Raw genomic sequence first — 21,767 nt, 5'->3', positions numbered from 1 at the left:
GGATAAATGAACTCAGGACAAAAATAGACAACAATAAAGAAGAAAACAGCCAGGATATGGAAAACCTCAGAAAAAAGAACGAAACAGAACTGCAAAACAAAACGGAAGGCCAATCCAGCAGAATAGAACAAACAGAAGACAGAATCTCAGAACTTGAAGATGAAATGGTAATTAAAGGAAAAACTGAAGAACTATTAATTAAACAACTCAAGACCTGTGAAAAGAAAATGCAAGAACTCACTGACTCCATCAAAAGACCAAACTTGAGAATCATGGGCATCGAAGAAGGAGAAGAGGTGCAAGTGAAGGGAATGCGTAATATATTCAACAAAATAATAACGGAAAATTTCCCAAATCTAGAGAAAGATATTCCCATACAGATGCAAGAGGCCTCCAGGACACCAAACAGACCAGATCAAAATAGAACTACTCCACGACATATCATCATTAAAACAACAAGTTCAGAAACTAAGGAAAGAATATTGAAGGCTGCAAGAGAGAAAAAACAAGTAACATACAAAGGTAAACCCATCAAAATCACAGCAGGCTTCTCAACAGAAACATTAAAAGCAAGAAGAGCGTGGGGTGAGATCTTCCGGGCACTGAATGAAAATAACTTCAACCCCAGGATACTCTACCCAGCAAAGCTATCATTCAAAATAGATGGAGCAATAAAAGTCTTCCATGATAAGCAGAAACTAAAACAATATGTGACCACAAAGCCACCATTACAAAAGATTCTGCAAGGGATCCTGCACACAGAAAGTGACACCCAACTTAACCATGAAAAGGCAGGCAGCACCAAACCACAGGATAAGAAAAAGCAAGACAGTAGAGAGTAACATCAAGTTAGGTACACACAATCAAACCTTCAAACAACTAAGATAACTAAATGGCAGGAATCACCACATACCTATCAGTACTAACACTTAATGTTAATGGACTTAATTCACCCATCAAAAGACACCGTTTGACAAAATGGATCAAAAAAGAAGATCCAACAATTTGTTGCTTACAGGAGACTCATCTCACCGACAGAAATAAGCATATGCTTAGGATGAAAGGCTGGAAGAAGATTTACCAAGCCAATGGCCCCCGAAAACAAGCAGGAGTAGCAATACTTATCTCTGTCAAAGTAGACTTCAAACATACATTGATCAAATGAGATAAAGAAGGACATTCCATACTAATAAAAGGGGAAATAGACCAAAAGGAAATAATAATCATCAATCTGTACGCACCCAATGTCAACGCACCCAATTTCATCAAACATACCCTGAAAGACCTAAAAGCATATATAAACGCCAACACAGTGGTTGTGGGAGACTTTAACACTCCATTATCATCAATAGATAGGTCATCCAAACAAAAACTCAATAAAGAAATCCAAGATCTAAAATATGCAATAGATCAAATGGACCTAGTAGATGTCTACAGAACATTTCATCCAACCTCTACACAATATACATTCTTCTCAGCAGCCCATGGAACCTTCTCCAAAATAGATCATATCCTAGGGCACAAAGCAAGCCTCAGCAAATATAAGAAAATAGAAATAATACCATGCATACTATCTGACCACAATGCAGTAAAAGTAGAACTCAACAACAAAAGTAAAGACAAAAAACATGCAAACAGCTGGAAACTAAATAACTCATTACTCAATGAAGAATGGATCATCGATGCAATAAAAGAGGAAATTAAAAAGTTCCTAGAAGTCAATGAAAATGAAAACACAACCTACCGGAACCTATGGGACACAGCTAAGGCAGTCTTGAGAGGAAAGTTTATAGCCATGAGTGCATATATTAAAAAGATTGAAAGATCCCAAATCAATGACCTAATGATACATCTCAAACTCCTAGAAAAACAAGAACAAGCAAATCCCAAAACAAATAGAAGGAGAGAAATAATAAAAATAAGAGCTGAAATCAACGAAATAGAAACCAAAAAAACCATACAAAGAATTAATGAAACAAAAAGTTGGTTCTTTGAAAAAATAAACAAGATCGATAGACCCCTGGCAAACCTGACTAAAATGAGGAGAGAAAAAACCCAAATTAGTAGAATTAGGAATGCAAAAGGGGAGATAACAACAAACACCATGGAGGTCCAGGAAATCATCAGAGACTACTTTGAGAACCTATATTCAAATAAATTTGAAAATCTCAAAGAAATGGACAGATTTCTAGATACATATGATCATCCAAAACTGAACCAAGAGGAAATTAATCACCTGAATAGACCTATAACACAAAATGAAATTGAAGCAGCAATCAAGAGTCTCCCGAAAAAGAAAAGTCGAGGACCTGATGGATTCTCTGCTGAATTCTATCAGACCTTTAAAGAAGAACTGATACCAACCCTCCTTAAACTGTTCCATGAAATAGAAAGGGAAGGAAAACTGCCAAACACATTTTATGAAGCCAGTATTACACTTATCCCTAAACCAGGCAAAGACACCTCCAAAAAGGAGAACTATAGGCCAATCTCCTTAATGAACATTGATGCAAAAATCCTCAACAAAATAATGGCAAATCGAATTCAGCAACACATCAAAAAGATTATTCACCACGACCAGGTAGGCTTCATCCCAGGGATGCAGGGGTGGTTCAACATACGAAAATCAATAAACGTAATAAACCACATTAACAGAAGCAAAGACAAAAACCACTTGATCATCTCAATAGATGCAGAAAAAGCCTTTGATAAGATCCAACATCATTTCATGATAAAAGCTCTAAGAAAACTAGGAATAGAAGGAAAGTTCCTCAACATTATAAAAGCTATATATGACAAACCTACAGCCAGCATTATACTTAACGGAGAAAAATTAAAACCATTCCCTCTAAAATCAGGAACCAGACAAGGATGCCCACTATCTCCACTCCTATTCAACATAGTACTAGAATTCCTAGCCAGAGCAATTAGGCAAGAAGAAGGAATAAAAGGAATACAAATAGGTAAAGAAACTGTCAAAATATCCCTATTTGCAGACGACATGATCCTATACCTTAAAGACCCAAAAAACTCTACTCAGAAGCTTCTAGACATCATCAATAGCTATAGCAAGGTAGCAGGATATAAAATCAACATAGAAAAATCATTAGCATTTCTATACACTAACAATGAGCAAACGGAAAAAGAATGTATGAAAACAATTCCATTTACAATAGCCTCAAAAAAAATCAAATACCTAGGTGTAAACCTAACAAAAGATGTGAATGACCTCTACAAGGAAAACTATACACTTCTGAAGAAAGAGATTGAGGAAGACTATAGAAAGTGGAGAGATCTCCCATGCTCATGGATTGGTAGAATCAACATAGTAAAAATGTCGATACTCCCAAAAGTAATCTACATGTTTAATGCAATTCCCATCAAAATTCCAATGACATTCATTAAAGAGATTGAAAAATCTACTGTGAAATTTATATGGAAACACAAGAGGCCACGAATAGCCAAGGCAATACTCAGTCAAAAGAACAATGCAGGAGGTATCACGATACCTGACTTCAAACTATATTACAAAGCAATAACAATAAAAACAGCATGGTACTGGCACAAAAACAGATATGAAGACCAGTGGAACAGAATAGAGGATCCAGATATGAAGCCACACAACTATGAGCAACTTATCTTTGACAAAGGAGCTAAAAATATATGATGGAGAAATAGCAGCCTCTTCAACAAAAACTGCTGGGAAAACTGGTTAGCAGTCTGCAAAAAACTGAAACTAGATCCATGTATATCACCCTATACCAAGATTAACTCAAAATGGATCAAGGATCTTAATATCAGACCCCAAACTCTTAAGTTGATACAAGAAAGAGTAGGAAATACTCTGGAGTTAGTAGGTATAGGTAAGAACTTTCTCAATGAAACCCCAGCAGCACAGCAACTAAGAGATAGCATAGATAAATGGGACCTCATAAAACTAAAAAGCTTCTGTTCATCAAAAGAAATGGTCTCTAAACTGAAGAGAACACCCACAGAGTGGGAGAAAATATTTGCCAATTATACATCAGACAAAGGACTGATAACCAGAATATACAGGGAACTTAAAAAACTAAATTCTCCCAAAACTAATGAACCAATAAAGAAATGGGCATGTGAACTAAACAGAACTTTCTCAAAAGAAGAAATTCAAATGGCCAGAAAACACATGAAAAAATGCTCACCATCTCTAGCAATAAAGGAAATGCAAATTAAAACCACACTAAGATTCCACCTCACCCCTGTTAGAATAGCCATCATCAGCAACACCACCAACAACAGGTGTTGGCGAGGATGCGGGGAAAAAGGAACCCTCTTACACTGTTGGTGGGAATGTAGACTAGTACAACCACTCTGGAAAAAAATTTGGAGGCTACTTAAAAAGCTGGACATCAATCTACCATTTGATCCAGCAATACCACTCTTGGGGATATACCCAAAAGACTGTTACTCCAGAGGCACCTGCACATCCATGTTTATTGCGGCACTATTCACAATAGCCAAGTTAAGGAAACAGCCAAGATGCCCCAGCACTGACGAATGGATTAAGAAAATGTGGTATCTATACACAATGGAATTTTATGCAGCCATGAAGAAGAACGAAATGTTATCATTCGCTGGTAAATGGATGGAATTGGAGAACATCATTCTGAGTGAGGTTAGCCTGGCCCAAAAGACCAAAAATCGTATGTTCTCCCTCATATGCGGACATTAGATCAAGGGCAAACACAACAAGGGGATTGGACTTTGAGCACATGATAAAAGTGAGAGCACACAAAGGAGGGGTGAGGATAGGTAAGACACCTAAAAAACTAGCTAGCATTTGTTGCCCTTAATGCAGAGAAACTAAAGCAGATACCTTAAAAGCAACTGAGGCCAATAGGAAAAGGGGACCAGGAACTAGAGAAAAGGTTACATCAAAAAGAATTAACCTAGAAGGTAACACCCACGCACAGGAAATTAATGTGAGTCAGCTCCCTGTATAGCTATCCTTATCTCAACCAGCAAAACCACCTGTTCCTTCATATTATTGCTTATATTTTCTCTTCAACAAAATTAGACATAAGGGCAAAATAGTTTCTGCTGGGTATTGAGGGGGAGGGGGGAGAGAAAGGGGGTGGAGTGGGTGGTAAGGGACGGGGTGGGGGCAGGGGGGAGAAATGATCCAAGCCTTGTATGCACATATGAATAATGAAACAATAAAAAAAAAACATAGATATACAGGGAGTTTCATTATGACATTTTCATGAATACATGTATTATATCCTGAACCTCATCCAATCATTAGCAAGTCTCAGAGAAGCCAGATTGAAAGATATTTTTTAAACAACAGGTCAATACTCTTCAATGCTTTTCAAGGTAACAACTTGTCAACTTCATGAAAGGCTGAGAATTAGTACAGACTGAAGGAGACCACAAAGGCATAACAACTAAACAAACATGGCATTCTAGACAGAAAAAAATATATATTAGGGACAAAAATAAGTGAAATTTAACTAAGGTCTTAAGCTTAATTAATTTCCTGGTCTTGATAAATGTTCAATGTTGTATAAGAAATCAACAACAGGTGAAGCTATGGGAGAAGTTATGGGAACTCTACAACATTTTTGAAACTTTTCTATCATTAAAAAATTAGGTCAAGTAGATAGTGTTTTTAAAGTTTCATTACCTCTTCCATAAGATTATTCCACTTTAAATTTCCAAAAACAGGTGTTAATCTTAAAACTTTATGTTCTTCCAATTGCTTAAGCAGGGTTTCATAAGCATTCTGAATCTGCTTTTCCTTCTGTACAACAAAGGAAAATTGGGTAAGTTGTCAATAAAATATCTGGTTATTTTCCAACTACAAAAAAATCAAATACTTAGGACATCGTTATGTTACAATATAGTTCCAAGTAAAAAAAAATGCACTAATGCAATTACAAATGGTAGCAATGTTTTTAAAACCTGCCAAACGATACTATTTTATCTTTGCTGAGAGTATGTGCGTTTTGGTTTTAAAATAATATAAAAATTCACTATTTAAAAAATACAATTTAATGAATTTCAGTAAATTTACCTCATTTTATAACCATCAGCACAATCTAATTTTAGAATATTTGCAACACCCACAAAAATGCATCATGCCCATTTAATGTAATATATTTTTATGACAAAGTTCCTACACACATTAATAAAGAATAGCATATCCTCCCCACAGAAATGGCCATAACCAACATTTCAATTTCATGTCAATAGTCCTCGGTGAATTGATAAAATGTATTTCATTGTATTTTTAATACTATTCCAGGCTGTCCTCAAGTTAATGAAATAACATCTTTAAGATGAATATTTATTTATTCTACGAGAAAAAAAATCCTCCACTTAAAAAATTTATTCTTTTCTTTTGAAGCATTTAAGAAACTAACTTTAATCACGCAACGTGTTTGTGGATGATTCAGTATTATGTTACTATGAAACAGAAATCAGATAATTTGGAGTTAATCACTAGGTTGCCTCCTTTGTTTTCAGTCTGAGTTTGTTTCTTTTTTGTCTCAACATTTTCTGGTAATCGCAGGAATATTTAAGAAAATAAACTTTAGTGGTAGGGAGAAAGAAATTAACCAAACAATTTCGTGAAGTGACAAGGTCTACAACTCCCATTTTTAATTTGTTATCACTTTAAAAATTTATTCTTTAGGAGAGATTGGGCAGGATGTTTGCAGGACACTCTTTAAACTTCAGGTTCAGAAATTGCTGTAAAAGAATAAAATGAACTCAGTTTACGAAAATATTTTCTTCCCCAAATATAAAAGTGAACCTCAGAGCTGTCCCTGCTCACAGTAGGCAACCAGAGGTGGAAATCGTTTAGTATCTACTAACTAAACCAAAATAAACTATTCTGCCATTTCATGATAGCCTTCAGAATGTGTCCACATACATGAGGAATGTCACAATTCTCAGGGGCTAGCAAATGCTGCTAGTCTCAAAAAACATTTTAATAAAATATACAATGATTTTCATATGCAGAATTCACTGTAAATAGCCAAACTAAGCTGAAACTGGATATATTTATAAAGTAACTAAGCAATTTTCCTCCAAAAATTTCAATGAAGTCATTGTCAAATACACCAATATAACAAAGTATTGGGATCATGGAATCAGAATTCTAAAAACTTGGAAAGTTCTCCTATTAATGAGTTAATACTAAGAGATGAACTTACCTCAGTTCTTTTCCTTCTTCATTAACCTGCTCCACTGAGTTACTGAAGACAACCATATTAGCACTATTCACTACATCTTGGCAACAGAAACATAACTCTTGCCTACAATTTAGTGCATCTCTGGCTTTCGTTGACTTGAAGTCAATCTACAGTAGGTGGCTGAGGACATAGGGGCCGGAGTCGTACTGTGTCTTTTCAAATCTATGCTCTGTTACACATTTGGTATAGATAATAAGCAGATAACTTATTCGTGTGTAAAATATAGGTGATACTAATACCTGCTTTATGAGATTTTTGTGATGATTGAATAAAAATCATTCATGAAAAGTACCAAGCACTATTGAGTACCAAAGAGTGTTCGATAAATTACTATAGCTGCATTATCACTAGTAATTCATTATAGTGTTATAAGTTATACTAAATTTCCATTCCTTTGTGTTAAACCTGTGATAATTCATTCCTATATAGGAGGTAGAACTGAAACTGACTCAAGAAATTTAGAAACTTGGTAAAATTCTACAATATTGTCTTTTAGATAAAAATTACCTTCTTGAAAAATGATATTTTTTCATACGTGCTTGGCATAAAATAAGCATGAAGTCGAAGAATGTCTGATTCTTGCCCTGAGAAAAGCACAATGTTGACTCTCATTGCCCATAACTGAATGATCAAGAAGTTGAAAAGGTGTGTTTGCAGCTGGTTCAGGCCTTCATCTGCAACAATCAGGAAATACGGGCAACTTTCTTCCAAGAAAAGTTTCCACTCCGGAGATAAGCATCCCGAAAATTTAGTCCAAACCTCAATGGTGGTATTTGTCTGAAGATGGAGAATTAAAGCAGTTCTCAAAGGAAGGAGTTCAGGGAAGTTTGCATACACACACTCAGCATCCTGTGAAAGAGAAGGTGGTGAAGAATATTACTTTGAAATTATCATTTAGTATGTTGCTAGTTTAGTAGTCAACATGTATTATCAAAAGCATTAAAGGAATAAAATTCAACAGAATTTTGTTCTTTTGGACAGTCAGGGAATAGCATCTAACACTTTGCCACTTTACAAGTAAGGTGACAGATTACAAGTTGGATTTAAAGCTTGCATCCCGTATAAGCAAGCCAATAGCACTCAGTTTATCACACTTTCTTTTCCTGCTCTCTAATTCTTTTCCTTTCCAATTTCATTTCAAAACAAGAGGTGTGAAAATCAAGTTGTGGATATAAATCACCTGGAATGAGGAACTTAAACAGATCATGTTCAAGAGGATTGTTATAGGCCACTGCAAACTTCCTGAAACAGCATCATTCTTTCTCAGCAGAGCAAAATATGTTCAGTGAACTAGGGTGTAAATATTAGATGCTGGCTCTTTATTCAAAACATTGCTGGTGCTAGATGTGGCAGCATATGCCTGTAATCTCAGCAACCTGAGATAGGAGGATTGTGTTTGGAAGATGGCTAGGTCAAAAAGTTAGTGAAGAACACCCTCCACCCCAGAAAAACAAACTAAAGTGAAAACGGCTAGAAGCATGGACTCAGATACATTTAAGTTTGACTCAAATGAATTTGTTGCTGAGTTTTGAAGGTAAGAATAGTTCTCAGAATTAGAGGGTTGGAGGATTAGAACTCAGAGATCAACTGAGCCATTGCTGAGATTTCTCATCTACCTTCATGATTCTTTGTGTCCTTAAAATAAAGTTCTACTATTGCATATATATATATGCATATATAAATGCATGTACATATATACATATATACATACATGCATATATATATACTTTTCCCAATATTGTGAATCATGCCTGCAATCCCAGATACTTGGGAAGCAGAGGCAGGAGGATTTATAGTTTGAGGCCAGCCCTGGCAAAATTAGCAAGACCTTATCTCAAAAACAAACAATAGAAAAAGGATTGGGGATATGTAGGCAAGTGTGAGGTCCTGGGTACAATCTCCAGTACTGAGAGAGAGAGAAAAGGAGGAAAGGAGGGAGGGAAGAAGGACGAAGGAAGGAAGGAAAGAAGGAAGGAAGGAAAGAAATCTTACATATAGGATAGGAATTCCTGAGTACTAGGATTTGGGATAATTTTTCCTCTTCTCAAGTTTTCTAAATTTTTAAAGATTCATTTTATTTTGTAATAAGGGAAAACATTGACAGCTAATTTAAAGAATTTAATTTTAGTCCTAAGAGGATAGAAAACTTTCATGTTACCTTGAAGAAAACTATGGCAAATTGTCCTCCTTTACTCATAACATCCAAGAGATAGCGTTCAACAAGGTAGAAGAAATGGAGACTTTGGCCCTTCTTTAATGATCTCTCACATACACATGTGACAAGTAATGAATCTCCATCAATCAGAAAAAATTCAGATTCAACAAAATCATTGAATATGCTGGAATAGCTAAAACAAAAAACAGAGAGTTAAAATGAAAATCACATTTGTCCCAAAAACCTGTAACATTACAATTATTGTATTATCATTAACAACTGAATTTGCAGAATTGTTACATTAAGCAAATATATATGCTATATACTATAGTTATATATAGTATAACTATATAGCTACATATAGTATATACTACATACTATATACTATATGCTATATACTATATACACTGGTATAATGGACATGTAGTATACATAGATGCATACATGTGCACACTGAGATAGATATGATTAGATGTACCAATTTAAGGCCAAACAGATACTCAGGTAGACAGGAAATAGCTCTTTATTACAAAAAATACTCACTCAGCTCTTGACATTTCATTCAAAATTATAAATGACATTCTCTTTAATAACTGTTCATGTGTTTCTAAAAAGAAAACGAGAGTGGATTATTCTTAGTTAATCCTTTTTAAGGGACCTCATATTTGAGAAGTAAGAAATAGTAATATAGTTATTTTAATTCTTCAAATTGTGAAGCTCTTATTTTATAATTCTATTAATATTTTAAATTGAAAATTACCCATTCTTGCTGCTACCTGTGCTCTCAACCTGAGCTGGCAAATTTTTAAATAGAAAATATTCTTTATTCTGGTTCTTCTAAATGGTGGTTATTAATGAAAATGGCAAACCTGCAAAGAAAGAGAAAAAATAAAGTCTTATTCTGTCCACAAGTATGTACTGAAAGACTATTATATGTGAAGCTAAATATTAGGCACCACGAATACAAGAAGGAGAAAGTCAGCATGGGGTTAGTTTTCAAAGAGCTTAAAATTTATTTGGAAAGAAAATTATGAGTCATAAAATCATATAAACACTTGAAAATAGAAAATGTGACAAAAATCAAAAAGGTTAGAGGGAGCTTCCATAAAGAAACAATGCTTGAGATAAGTTCTGAAGGAATAAACCAAAATTAATTCCTCAAAAAGGGGGAGAGCAGCATTCCAGGCAGAAGGAACACCAGAGTTTCACCAGTAGGCTGGAGTGGAAAAAGGGAGGGACTGGCAGCATGCTAGAAAGCACTAGTGAAATATGAAAGCAGACAGAGTTTTGGAAGGTGTTACAAAATTTTCTTTCCATTCTAGCATCAAAAATTAAGCAGGTGGTATTGCTATGGCTTTGCATTTTGAAAAGATTATCCCAGCTACATTTCAAGGAATGAACAAGAGGGGATCAAAGTTCTTGTTAGTAGAACAGAGAAAAAAACTACTTTTCTAGAGATTAAAGATGACAGTTTGATGTAATTATAGTTTGATGGGGGCTTGAGCTAATAAAGTATTTTTTTCTTTGAAGAACATGTAGAAGTTGACTTTGATGTAATTTGGTAATGGATCAGATAGGATAAAGAAGATTGGAAAAGGGATTTGTCAAGGATGACTCTTAGGAGTCTAGATAAATGTAAAGGTTGAAGATTAGGCCATTGTCTGGTTCAGGAATCTTAGAATGAACACACATGTCAGGAAAAGATCATGAGTTCATTTGGGAACAACCTAAATTTGACAAGTTTTCAAGGTTTACCATAGGCTAAGTCATTAAATATATAAATCTAGAGATCAGACACAGTGTCTGAGCTGAATCTAAATGTGTGAGGCCAGAATGGGAGAAAATCTTTGCCATAAAGGAAATGCAAATCAAAACCACATTAAGATTCCACCTCACTCCTGTTAGAATGACTATCATCAAGAACACAAACAATAACAATGTAGACAAGGATATGGGAAAGGAACCTTCATACACTGCTGGTGGGAATGTAAATTAGTACGACCACTATGGAAAACAATATGGAGCTCCTCACAAAACCAAAACCAGAACTGCCATCTGATCCAGCAATACCACTCATAGGGATATACTTAAAGGAATATAAGTAAGGTTACAATAAAGGCACCTGCACACCCATGAGTGTTGCAGCATTATTCACAATAGCTAAGCTATGGAAACAGCCAAGATATGAATGGATTAAGAAAATGTGGTATTAAAATGCAATGGAATTTTATTCAGCCATAAAGAATTAAATTTTGTCATTTGCAGGTAAATGGATGGAACTGAAGAACATCATTTTCAGTGAAGTTAGCCAGGTTCAGAAGGCTAAAGGTCACATTTTCTCTCATATATGGAATATAGACTTAATACAAATACAAACAATATTATATATTCATACAAAAATATATACAGAACATGTACCCAAAAGTGGAACTAGTACAGAAGACCAGGAGATGAGGAAAGAAAGATGGTGAATAATGATGAACTACATCACAACTGCAAAGCAACAAGACATAAAGAAATACACTGAAAACTGATAAACAACACAGAATAGGTGGGAAAGGGTGAGGAAGTACATTGACTTAAACACAATGCATTTTCGGGTATAATACCAAGGCAGAAATCCCACTAAACAACAAACAAACACCTAAACAATGAAGGACAAGAATGACAAGAATGAAAAACAGGTCACACTATGGGGAGGTAACAAATGGGAGGGGAAGAATAAAAGACTAAAGAAAGTAAACATGATTGATATACTTCCTATACAAGAATGAGTATAGAATATTTAAACCTGTTGAAATTACCAGAAGAAGGGGACTAAGGTAGAAAGGTGAAAAATGGAGGGGATGAACCAATTCAGGATATTGTGTGTGTGTGTGTGTGTGTGTTTGTGTGTGTGTGTGTGTGTGTGTGCGTAAATGTCATGATGAAGCTCCTGTATAGCTATCTTTAACAAACAAAAATTTCTTTTCAAAAACAGAGAACAGGAATGTAAATCAGTTCTTGTCTAGGAGTTGGTACAATTGGGAGGGAGGAAGATATAAAGAAGGAGTAAAGAAGGTGTAAATATTGTACACTCATGTATGAAAATTAACAATGAGATCTGTTGAAACTATTCTATGTGGAGGAAGGGAGGATTAAATGAAAATGATGGGCAAGATGAATATAATATATATTGCGAGCACTTTTGTGACTGACACAATGTACCCTCTGTACCACAAAAATATGGTGATAAAAAGAAAATAATAAATAAATAAATGTGTGAGTCATTTGAATACTCATGGTAAAGAGGCCACTGGAACAGATGAGCTTGCTTGGACAGGGAGACATGAACAAGGACATGGAGGAACAGAGTGGGACCAAAAGGCCAATTTTCAGAGTTACTAATAATTAACAGCAGGAAAGAGGAAGATGAGTCTGACAAGATAACTGAGAAGGAACTACCAAATAAGCAGAAGAAAAACACACTTGAGCATTTTGTCATGGAAAGCAAACACTAAGACAGTTGCCATACATGTGCCAGGACTGTCAAATATCAAATAAATTGGACGGATGGATGGACAGATATACATAGATAATCAGGTACATGGGAGACAGATGATTATGAAGATACGTAGATGATAGATAGATGATGGATAGATAGATGATAGATAGATACATAGATAGATAGATAAATGATGGATAGATAGATGATAGATTTCTGTTCTACGATATTAGCAAGTACATTGCACGTTCCTATAATCCCATCTACTCAGCAGGTAGAGACAGTATAGTAATTTGAGCCCAGTCCAGGCAAAAGTTAGTGGGACCATATCTCAAAAATGCCCCAGTGGCTCACACCTGTAATCCTAGCTATTCAGGAGACAGAGATCAGGAGGATCATGGTTTGATCCCAGCCCAGGCAAATAGTTCCATGAGACCCTATCTCGAAAAAACCTTCAATGGATCAATGTGAAGGCCATGAGTTCAAGCCCCAGTACCGCAAAAAAAAAAAAAAAAAAAAAAAAAAAACAAGCCAGGCATAGTGGCACATGCCTGTGGTCTTAGCTACTCAAGAGGCAGAACTAGGAGGATCATGGTTCAATTCCAGCCCAAGCAAAGTTAGTGCAAACTCTATCTGAAAAACCAAGTAAAAGCAAAAGGACTAGAGGTGTTGCTCAAGTGATAGAGTGCTCAAGCACGAGACCTGAGTTCAATCCCCATTGCCTTCCTGCAAAAATGGTGATTTACACACTGAAAATAAGTATTAGAATGATAAAGAAAATGTGTGACTATGAGAATAAATAAGCTGGGAGCCAGCGGCTCACACCTGTAATCCTAGGTACATGGGAGGCTGAGATTGGGAGAATTGAGGTTAGAGGTCAGCTCAGACAAAGAGTTCACAAGACCTCATTTCCAAAATAACCAGAGCAAAATGGACTGAAGTTGTGGTTCAAGTGGTAGAGATTCTGGTTTGCAACTGCAAAGCCCTGAGTTCAAATCCCAGTCCCACCAAAAAAAAGTAAGTCTGAAGAAAGAAATCTTTGTGGGCCAGGATGTTTAGCAAACACATGGAAGCAGAAGCATCAGCATGGCCTCTCACTAGCTCAGTTGTCCTGTCTTTTTCAGTGCTGCTCTTCACCAAGCATTGTGCAAGTATACGTGAAGCATGGCCTCATATACCCTGGTGAGGGTTTCAATTGATAAAGTCAAGCATTGCAGTATAATGTGCTGAGTGTGCAATGACAATAGCACAGGAAACCAGCAGAGAATCAAGGAGGAGTTCTTCAGTCCAGCAGGGAGGATCAGAGCACAGTGTTTGGAGATTTCAAGGGCAAGTTGAAAAGATGAAGAATTTTGGAAGCATGTTTGGGAATGTAAGAAGTATACAGGATGGTACTCCAGGAAGCAAAATCTGCACCAGTTTAATGAACAGAGATATGACTAACATGACAAATTCAAGATTCTGCAGGTCATTCTACTGACTGGAGATGAGGGTGGAACCGGAGGTGTGGATCAGATGATATAGAATCTTGGTAAGACATTTAGAGCTTGTCTCCCATCACTGACTTTGTAGCAAGAGATGCTTTCTTTAAATTTCTCTCTACTTTATCCTATTAAACTAAACTAAATCCTTGCTAAAACTTCAAAAAAGAGCAAATTAACCCTGAGTATGGTACAGAAAAAAGAAGATCTTCAGAAAGGATATTGTTCAATTCCATTACATAAATTAATTCAGAGGTTCCCAGACATTCATAATGACCTTTATGTGTCTAGATTTTTTTAATGGAAGGGAATGACAAAATAAATGCCTGACCATTTCATTTGTTAGATAGTTCACTTCAAACAACTTAGTATTTATGTCTTAACAACTCAAAAATTGTTTGAAGAAATAATATACACAATTAAAAGAAATAATACAGTTTTCTTAATTAAATAAACATAACTACTAAGGATATGTGGCTACCTGTTAAGCCCAGTACTATTTTCTTTTTTTTTTTCACTTGACAATTAATTAAGCAAACTTTTATTGAAGCTTACATTGTGGTACAGAAGTACATTTCAACTGATTAAAGTCCAACACCAACGAAGAGAGAAATTATGGCACCAAAATTTTCCCTCCTCTAAAACACACTAGGGATAGATTACTATTCAATCTACAGTTCTCGTTTTTTCTAGGCTTTTTCTCCACACATACTTGTGCAAGTTTTTAACATTAGAATTCTTAATTCTATTAGAAAAAAAAATCAGACCTCAAGCCAACAAAATGTCATCAAATCTACTGGGATGCTGTTCAAGAACAAAATCCACCTTGAGAATTGATCCTCTCAACACAAGTCAAAACACTAGGGGCTGTGCTCATTACAGAATCAAATTGGTAAGGTTGATTGAAAGCTTCCTTAAACATTTGATCAACAGCATGCTAAAACAGAAGTCAAAACAGTGTTCCAACCACTTGATTTCAAACCAAGTAGATTTTGTTTAGAAACACTAAAAAAAGGTGTTTCATTTATATATACGGAAGGAATAAGACATCACTGCATCAATCCAGAAATCAATATTGTGAGGACAATACAAAACTTAGCAAACTTTGTTCTTCTCAGTTGCTTAAATGCCACAGTATTTGTAGACATAGCTTAAAAAATAAAAAAAGCCAACTCTTGAAAGCATTTTTTCTAGTCATTTCCTGTTTAATATTTTTGAAATTCTGTATTTCATATATTCTGCTACACAGCTATCTGAATGACCTGGACAGTTATTTATTTGATCCTGTGAATGCCATGGTAAAAGAAAGACCATACAGGAACAGAATTTACATGCATCAAAAAATCACAAAACTAAGTCACAAGATGGAAAAGCCACTGATTCTGCTTTGAACCATTAATGGAAATTAGTGGTAATGGCTGCTAAAAGTATTAGTTTAGGTGAATGATCTAAGCTGCCTGGACTTACTGAATCCAGGACAACCTTTATGATAAATTTTCTCTGTTCAATACTGATGAAAATCCTTTTATACCACTTCTTAGCAAGTTAGTAAAGGCATGGTGCTCCATTCGAAGAGTACCACATAGCTGATGGTTTCCATAGAGTTCTCGATGTACAATTCTCTTTAGGTCCACCCCGCTAATCAACACTGGACAAGTTTCAAAAAAAATTTTTTGGATACATTCAATTTTGTCGCTCATCTTCCAACACAAGCCATGGCCAGTGAAAAGGAGGTAATAATTTTATGCTGTTGAAAGAAAACTAAGCCCAGGAACCATCCCTCCCACTACTCCTATCTGGGCTCTAAGATGAGTATATAAACCCACAGTGTTACAGTGTATTGCTTTATTTGGGGGGCTGGGAGAAGACACCATGGTGAGGGAAGAAACCAATTTAAAGACTACAAATGCAAGAACAATTATTAAAATAGTAATACACGAATGACTAACTGGAATAATCTTAAAGAGGATCCAACTTGTGAAAGAGAAACTTTAATTGCTGTTGCAAAAAACATCTATATGAAGTAGAAATTGGCTTCAATAACATTAGTAGAGAACATGTTGTAAAAAGTGGAGGTAACTGGATGCAAAATTTTGGCAGCAATTTAATAGAACCGTCCCAGATGGTTAGGCTGAGGCCAACACCTAATGAGGACGAAAGCCACAATTGTCTGTGGGGAATTTTGGATGATACCTGAGAAATATTATATATTATACTAGCACAGTACTATTTTCAACACTAGCCATAGGACAGAATAAAACCCTCCATAATTTGGCAATGAAGGAATTACACAGCCTGTCTACCTATCTCTCAAATACCCTATAAGAAAACCTCTCTACTAAACCATATGCCAAACACATACATGCCTTAACACTTAAATGGTTTGCTATCCTTATATCTTCTCTCTCATTTAAAAAACATTGCCACAGAAAATGTAACCCACTGCCTGAGTATCTGTCTTAACTGCTAAATGAACACCACACACACACACAAGTCTCAGATATCTGAGATTCAAAAAAAAAAAATTAAATGGAAAATAAGAAGCCAAATGGAGAAACAAGATTCTGGAATAGAACAAATCTTGAAAAACTCTCTATACAAGAAATGATTATAGAATTTTTAAACCTGTTGAAACCATCATAAGAACTGAGACTAAGGTAGAAAGAGAAAAAATACAGGAGATGAACCAATTTGGGCTATAATATATATACACATTGAAGTATCACAAGGAAACTACCTGTGTAACTATCTTAAACAAGCAAAAAAGTAATTTTTGTTTTTTTACAAAATCGGAGAACAGGAGGGCAGAACAGGTGTCTGTGGAGGGGGGTTTATGACAGTGGGAGGGGGAAAGAGGTAGGAAAAGGGTGTGGGAAGGGGAATATAGTGCAAATACTGTGTACCTATGTTTGTAAATGGAAAAAATGATGCCTGTTGAAACTATTCCAGGAATGGGAGGAGGGGGAATAAAGGAGAATGGTGAATGATGGAGGGTGAATTCAAGTATGATATATTTGATATATTGTAAGAACTTTTAAAATGCCACAATGTACCATCACCTACCACAACAATAAAAAAAAGAAGCTTTTGAATAAGGAACAGATTTAAATAACAAGTAAAAAGAAAAGCCATAAACATCAGGGCCCAGCCCAATGGAAAAAAGTGTAATTAGTATCCTCAAAGCATCAAAAATATTATCAAATAAAATAATAATAATAATAATGGATGTCTATTACAAAGAGAAAGTAAAAGCAAGTGCTCATAAAAGTTAAAAACCTGACTTCAGGAAGAAATCATGTGGAGCCAAGCACAGTGACAAACAAACATCTGAAATTCCAACTAAATAGGAAGCTGAGGAAGGAGGACTGCAAGTTCATGACCAACCTGGGCAACTTACTAAGACCCCTATTTCAAAAGAAAATTTTTCAAAAGAGCTGGGAATATAGCTTAGTGGTAGAGCACTTGCCTAACATGTGCAAGGCCCTGGGTTTGATTCCCAAGACAACACACACACACACACACTACACAGAATGATAAAACAGATCTCAAGTTAGTGATCTGGGAGTCCAGGAAATTTTTTGCAGGAAGTAAATTCAAACAGATGAAAAATAGAAAAAAACACTGAGAAAATAGATGCTAGACAAAAAGGCCTAAATCCATCTAATAGTAATTCTAGTAGATGAGAACTAAAATTCTAAAATGAATAGGGATAAAATTAATCAAAGATGTATTTTCAAAGCAAAAACCAGTAAAGGTGATATAAGACTAGAGCTAAAGAAAAAAACACACACATTTAAATTGAAAAGTTACACCATGTACTGGGCAGAGAAAAACAGCACACACAAAACAAAACAGGCACAGCTTCTTAAAAGTGCAGCGTTCCAAGAATAAAGAGAAACATTGATAGGCTACTAGGAAGAAACAGAAGTCAGAGAGGTCATGTGTGAGGTACATAAAGGCATGTGTACTGTTGAATAGACTGTCTGGGTTCTTTATCTTGGTTCTTAAACATGCATATAGTTCTAAAAGTTTAGGCAACTTACTGATTTTCTCTAGGTCTGAAGCTATGTATAAACTGATGAATACAACTTGCTTAAAATAGTGCCTATTATGCAGTCCAGAAGAATTAAAATAAGCAATACTGCTGGATATTTTGATGAAAGAAAATATTTTCAAATTTCTATGAATAAAATATTTTGAAACTAGAATTCTGTATTCAAACAGGTACTCAACTTATTGAGAAAGCAAAAAGATGTAACAAGGCACTAAGAAGTTCAAAATTAGCCAGCCACCAGTGGTTCACGCCTGTAATCCTAGCTACTTCCCAGGCTGAGATCCTGAAGATGGAGGCTCAAGGCTAGCATATGCAAATAGTCTGCAAGACTCCTCCGAAACAACCATAGCAAAATAGACTGGAGGTGTGGCTCAAGCAGTAGAGAGACTGCTTTGCAAGTGCAAAGTCCTGAGTTCAAAACCTATTCCCACCAAACCAAACAAACACAGAAAAAGTCAGAAATTTCACCTACTTTATCTTAAATGAAAATTTTATTTAAAGAAAGTATACAAAATGGGGAAGTGAGGATAATCAGGAGACAGAGAAACTTTGTAATCCAGAAGACTAAAAGGAAACTATAAAGAAAAGAGAATTCACAACAGTTTAAATTTAGAAAAATCCATTTCAAATAGTACTCTCGATACAGAACTACATTTCACAAAAACGGAGAACAGGAAGGCAAAATAGGTCCTGTCTGAGGGGTGGGTACCAGAGGGAGAGGGGAGGATATAAGGAAAGGTTGTAGGAGGGTGAATATGCTGGAACTATTATCTACACATATGTAAATAGAAAAATGAGACCTATTGAAACTATTCCAGGAATGGAGGTGGGGGGGGTTATAAAGGAGAATGATGGAGTGAATTCAACTACTGTATATTGTAAATTCTTGTGTAAATGTCACAATGTATCCCCAGCACAACAGTAATAAAAAAGAAAGTTAATTTCCTAATACCTTAAAAAAAAAAAACTACATTCCACAGCCAAACATAGGTTATAGTGAATAATATATATATATAAAACCAGAATTTTGTAACTTCTATTTGCTGATTTTCCACATTTGACTCAATATAGAAACAAATTGCAAGAATTAATGTCACAAAATACTGGAAAACATGATATGTCTCAAAGATATAAAAATAATAACAAAATGGGGAAAGTCCCTTTCTTGTCCCTTGAAGAAGACCCCTGGAGTGGCTGAATATATTTCCCCTCCTTCACGGTAGTCCCTTCCCTCTGCCTCTCCGCGATCCAGGCCTCCAGATCGAGAGTCAGTGAGCAGCAGCCGCCTCCATCGTCACCCAGGTGTGCGTCCCCAGCTCCTGCTCCTGCGCCTACTCCCACCCGCTTCCAGGACACCTTCCCCGCGGATCCATCTAGACGTGGGCATTCGCGCTCCCGGGGACAGCTCCGCTGTAGCCTGTGCCTGGGAACACCTCTCACCTGGACACCCCAAAGCCCCACGCTGACGCTGAAGAACCTCCCTGTCCCCACCCCGCACCCCAGGCCCCATCCCGGACCTGCTGCAGCCAAAGAGCTGTTGGGCTGCACCTGCCGCGCACAAAGCCGAGCGAGCGCGGAGCTCCCGGGGACCTGGACCACAGAGCGGGACCGGCGCTCCCTGTCATCCCAGCCAGGCTTTTATACCGAGCGAACGGGTTTCGGTTTCCTTTTCCGTGGAAGCACTTAAGTTTCAGTTTCTTTTCATCATGGGTGAGGCCGTCTTGGGAAAAGGAGCTTTGAGCGTGCATCCTCCTCTTTAGTCAGAAGCTTTATGTAGAAAAGGCAAAGTGAATACTACAGAGAAATATATGGAATTCTAAGAAGGATGGGGGTGGGGAAGCCGTGGCTTTGGGTAATCAGGGTGACTATAAGAAGCCAGGGACTGTTTTGTCTGCAAAGAAAGAGCAGAGCCAGGGGACCACAGAGACAAGAGAGATGTTGAATGATACCGTTTTGAGCCAGAAATTGAAGAAGCAACTTGATGAAGAGCAAGGTGTGGTTGGGGAGGAGGGCATTTCTCACATCCGTCAGGCATTTGTGTATTGTTTGTTTGGAAATTCGTGATGTGTTTATGAATAATAATATTGAGAAAGAAAATAAAAGAACCTGAATTTTTTTTCTTTTATTTATCATATTACTGTTGTACTGGGGGTACATTGTGACATTTACAAATATTCTTACAATATATCCTAGTCTAATTCACCCCCCCATCGTTCTCCTTTATCCCTCTTCCCACTACTCCTTGAATAGTTTCAACATGTCTCATTTTTCCATTTTCATACATGTGTACATAATATTTCTACAATATTCAGCCTCCTTCACCCTTTCCTTATATCCACTTTCCTCCCACTGGTACCAGCCTCCCAAACAGGACCTGTTTTACCTTCCTGTTCCCCATTTTTGAAAAAAAAAATGTGTTTTTGTGTGTTTAAGATAGTTCTACATACAGTTTCCTTGTGACATTTCCAGGTGTATATGTATCATAACTCAAATTAACTCATGCCCTCTATTTTCCTCCTTTCTACCTCAGTACCTTCTTACGGTGACTTCAACAGGTTTAAAAATTCTCTATTCATTCTTGTATAGAAAGTACATCATCCATATTAACCTTCTTAACTTCCTTCTTTTACCCTCCCTTTTCTGTAACCTGTTTTTCTTAATATTGCTTACATTTATATTGTGTCTGTCTTCCACATGCAAGAGGAAACATGCTGCCAGGTTCATGCTGTCTTTATTGCTGTGACTCTGTCATATAGTTTGAAGGTGGGCATTTCTCTTTTTGCTGAGTATTGCCTTGGTTATTCTCAGTCTTTTGTGCTTCAAATGAACTTTAGGTTGATTTTTCAATCTTTGTGATGAATGTCATTGGGATTTTTATGGGGATTGCATTGAACATGAAAGACCTCTACAATGAAAACTATAAACCAATGAAGAAAGAATCTGAATTTTAACATACTATTTGTCATAAACCAGCCTGTATCAGAATCCACCCTTTCTAATATCTCTAATGTGGTAGGCTGAATGATGCCCTTCCCTCTTCCTTCTAGCTAGGGTAAATGTCCTAACTCCCTATGGACATGTGAACTTAGCCAGCAACAGGTGCTTTGCAAAACAGAATAAGGATCTTGAGATAAGAGGTTTAAATTCTGTATTATCCATGTGGACTCCAATAATCACAAGGGCCCTTTTATGAGGAAAGCAGCAGCCAGGAGAGGTACTGCGAGGACAGAAGTAGAGTAAACCACTGACTGTGAAGACTGAGTGAGACCCACAAGCCAAGAAATCTGATGGTCTCCAGAAATTGGCAAAAACATGGACACACATTCTTTTCTAGAGCTTATAGAAACAACCCTTA

The 21,767-nt window shown here is 36.4% G+C and overlaps 1 protein-coding gene across 2 annotated transcripts in view; it reads right to left on the bottom strand.

The window, feature by feature from the left end:
- Ddx60 (DExD/H-box helicase 60) overlaps positions 1-20,084 on the bottom strand; it is a 105,921-nt gene extending 85,837 nt beyond the window's left edge. The window contains exons 1-6 of one of the 2 annotated variants that reach the window (XM_074055023.1): positions 19,930-20,084; positions 10,154-10,262; positions 9,937-10,000; positions 9,397-9,586; positions 7,746-8,087; positions 5,666-5,782 (exon numbers count right to left, since the gene is read on the bottom strand). In XM_074055023.1, the coding sequence (XP_073911124.1) occupies positions 5,666-5,782; positions 7,746-8,087; positions 9,397-9,586; positions 9,937-10,000; positions 10,154-10,157 (717 nt within the window). In that variant the 5' untranslated portion in view covers positions 10,158-10,262; positions 19,930-20,084. Of the gene's footprint in view, positions 1-5,665; positions 5,783-7,199; positions 7,708-7,745; positions 8,088-9,396; positions 9,587-9,936; positions 10,001-10,153; positions 10,263-19,929 lie in introns of those variants that run through there. The other variant, XM_074055024.1, reaches the window with a different exon arrangement.
- Positions 20,085-21,767: the final 1,683 nt, after the last annotated feature.

This window comes from Castor canadensis, chromosome 14 (genome assembly GCF_047511655.1).
Source record: "Castor canadensis chromosome 14, mCasCan1.hap1v2, whole genome shotgun sequence".
Classification (NCBI taxonomy): Eukaryota; Metazoa; Chordata; class Mammalia; order Rodentia; family Castoridae; genus Castor; species Castor canadensis.
The sequence above is the reverse complement of the archived record's forward strand: the minus strand, read 5'-3'. Positions and strand labels throughout refer to the sequence as shown.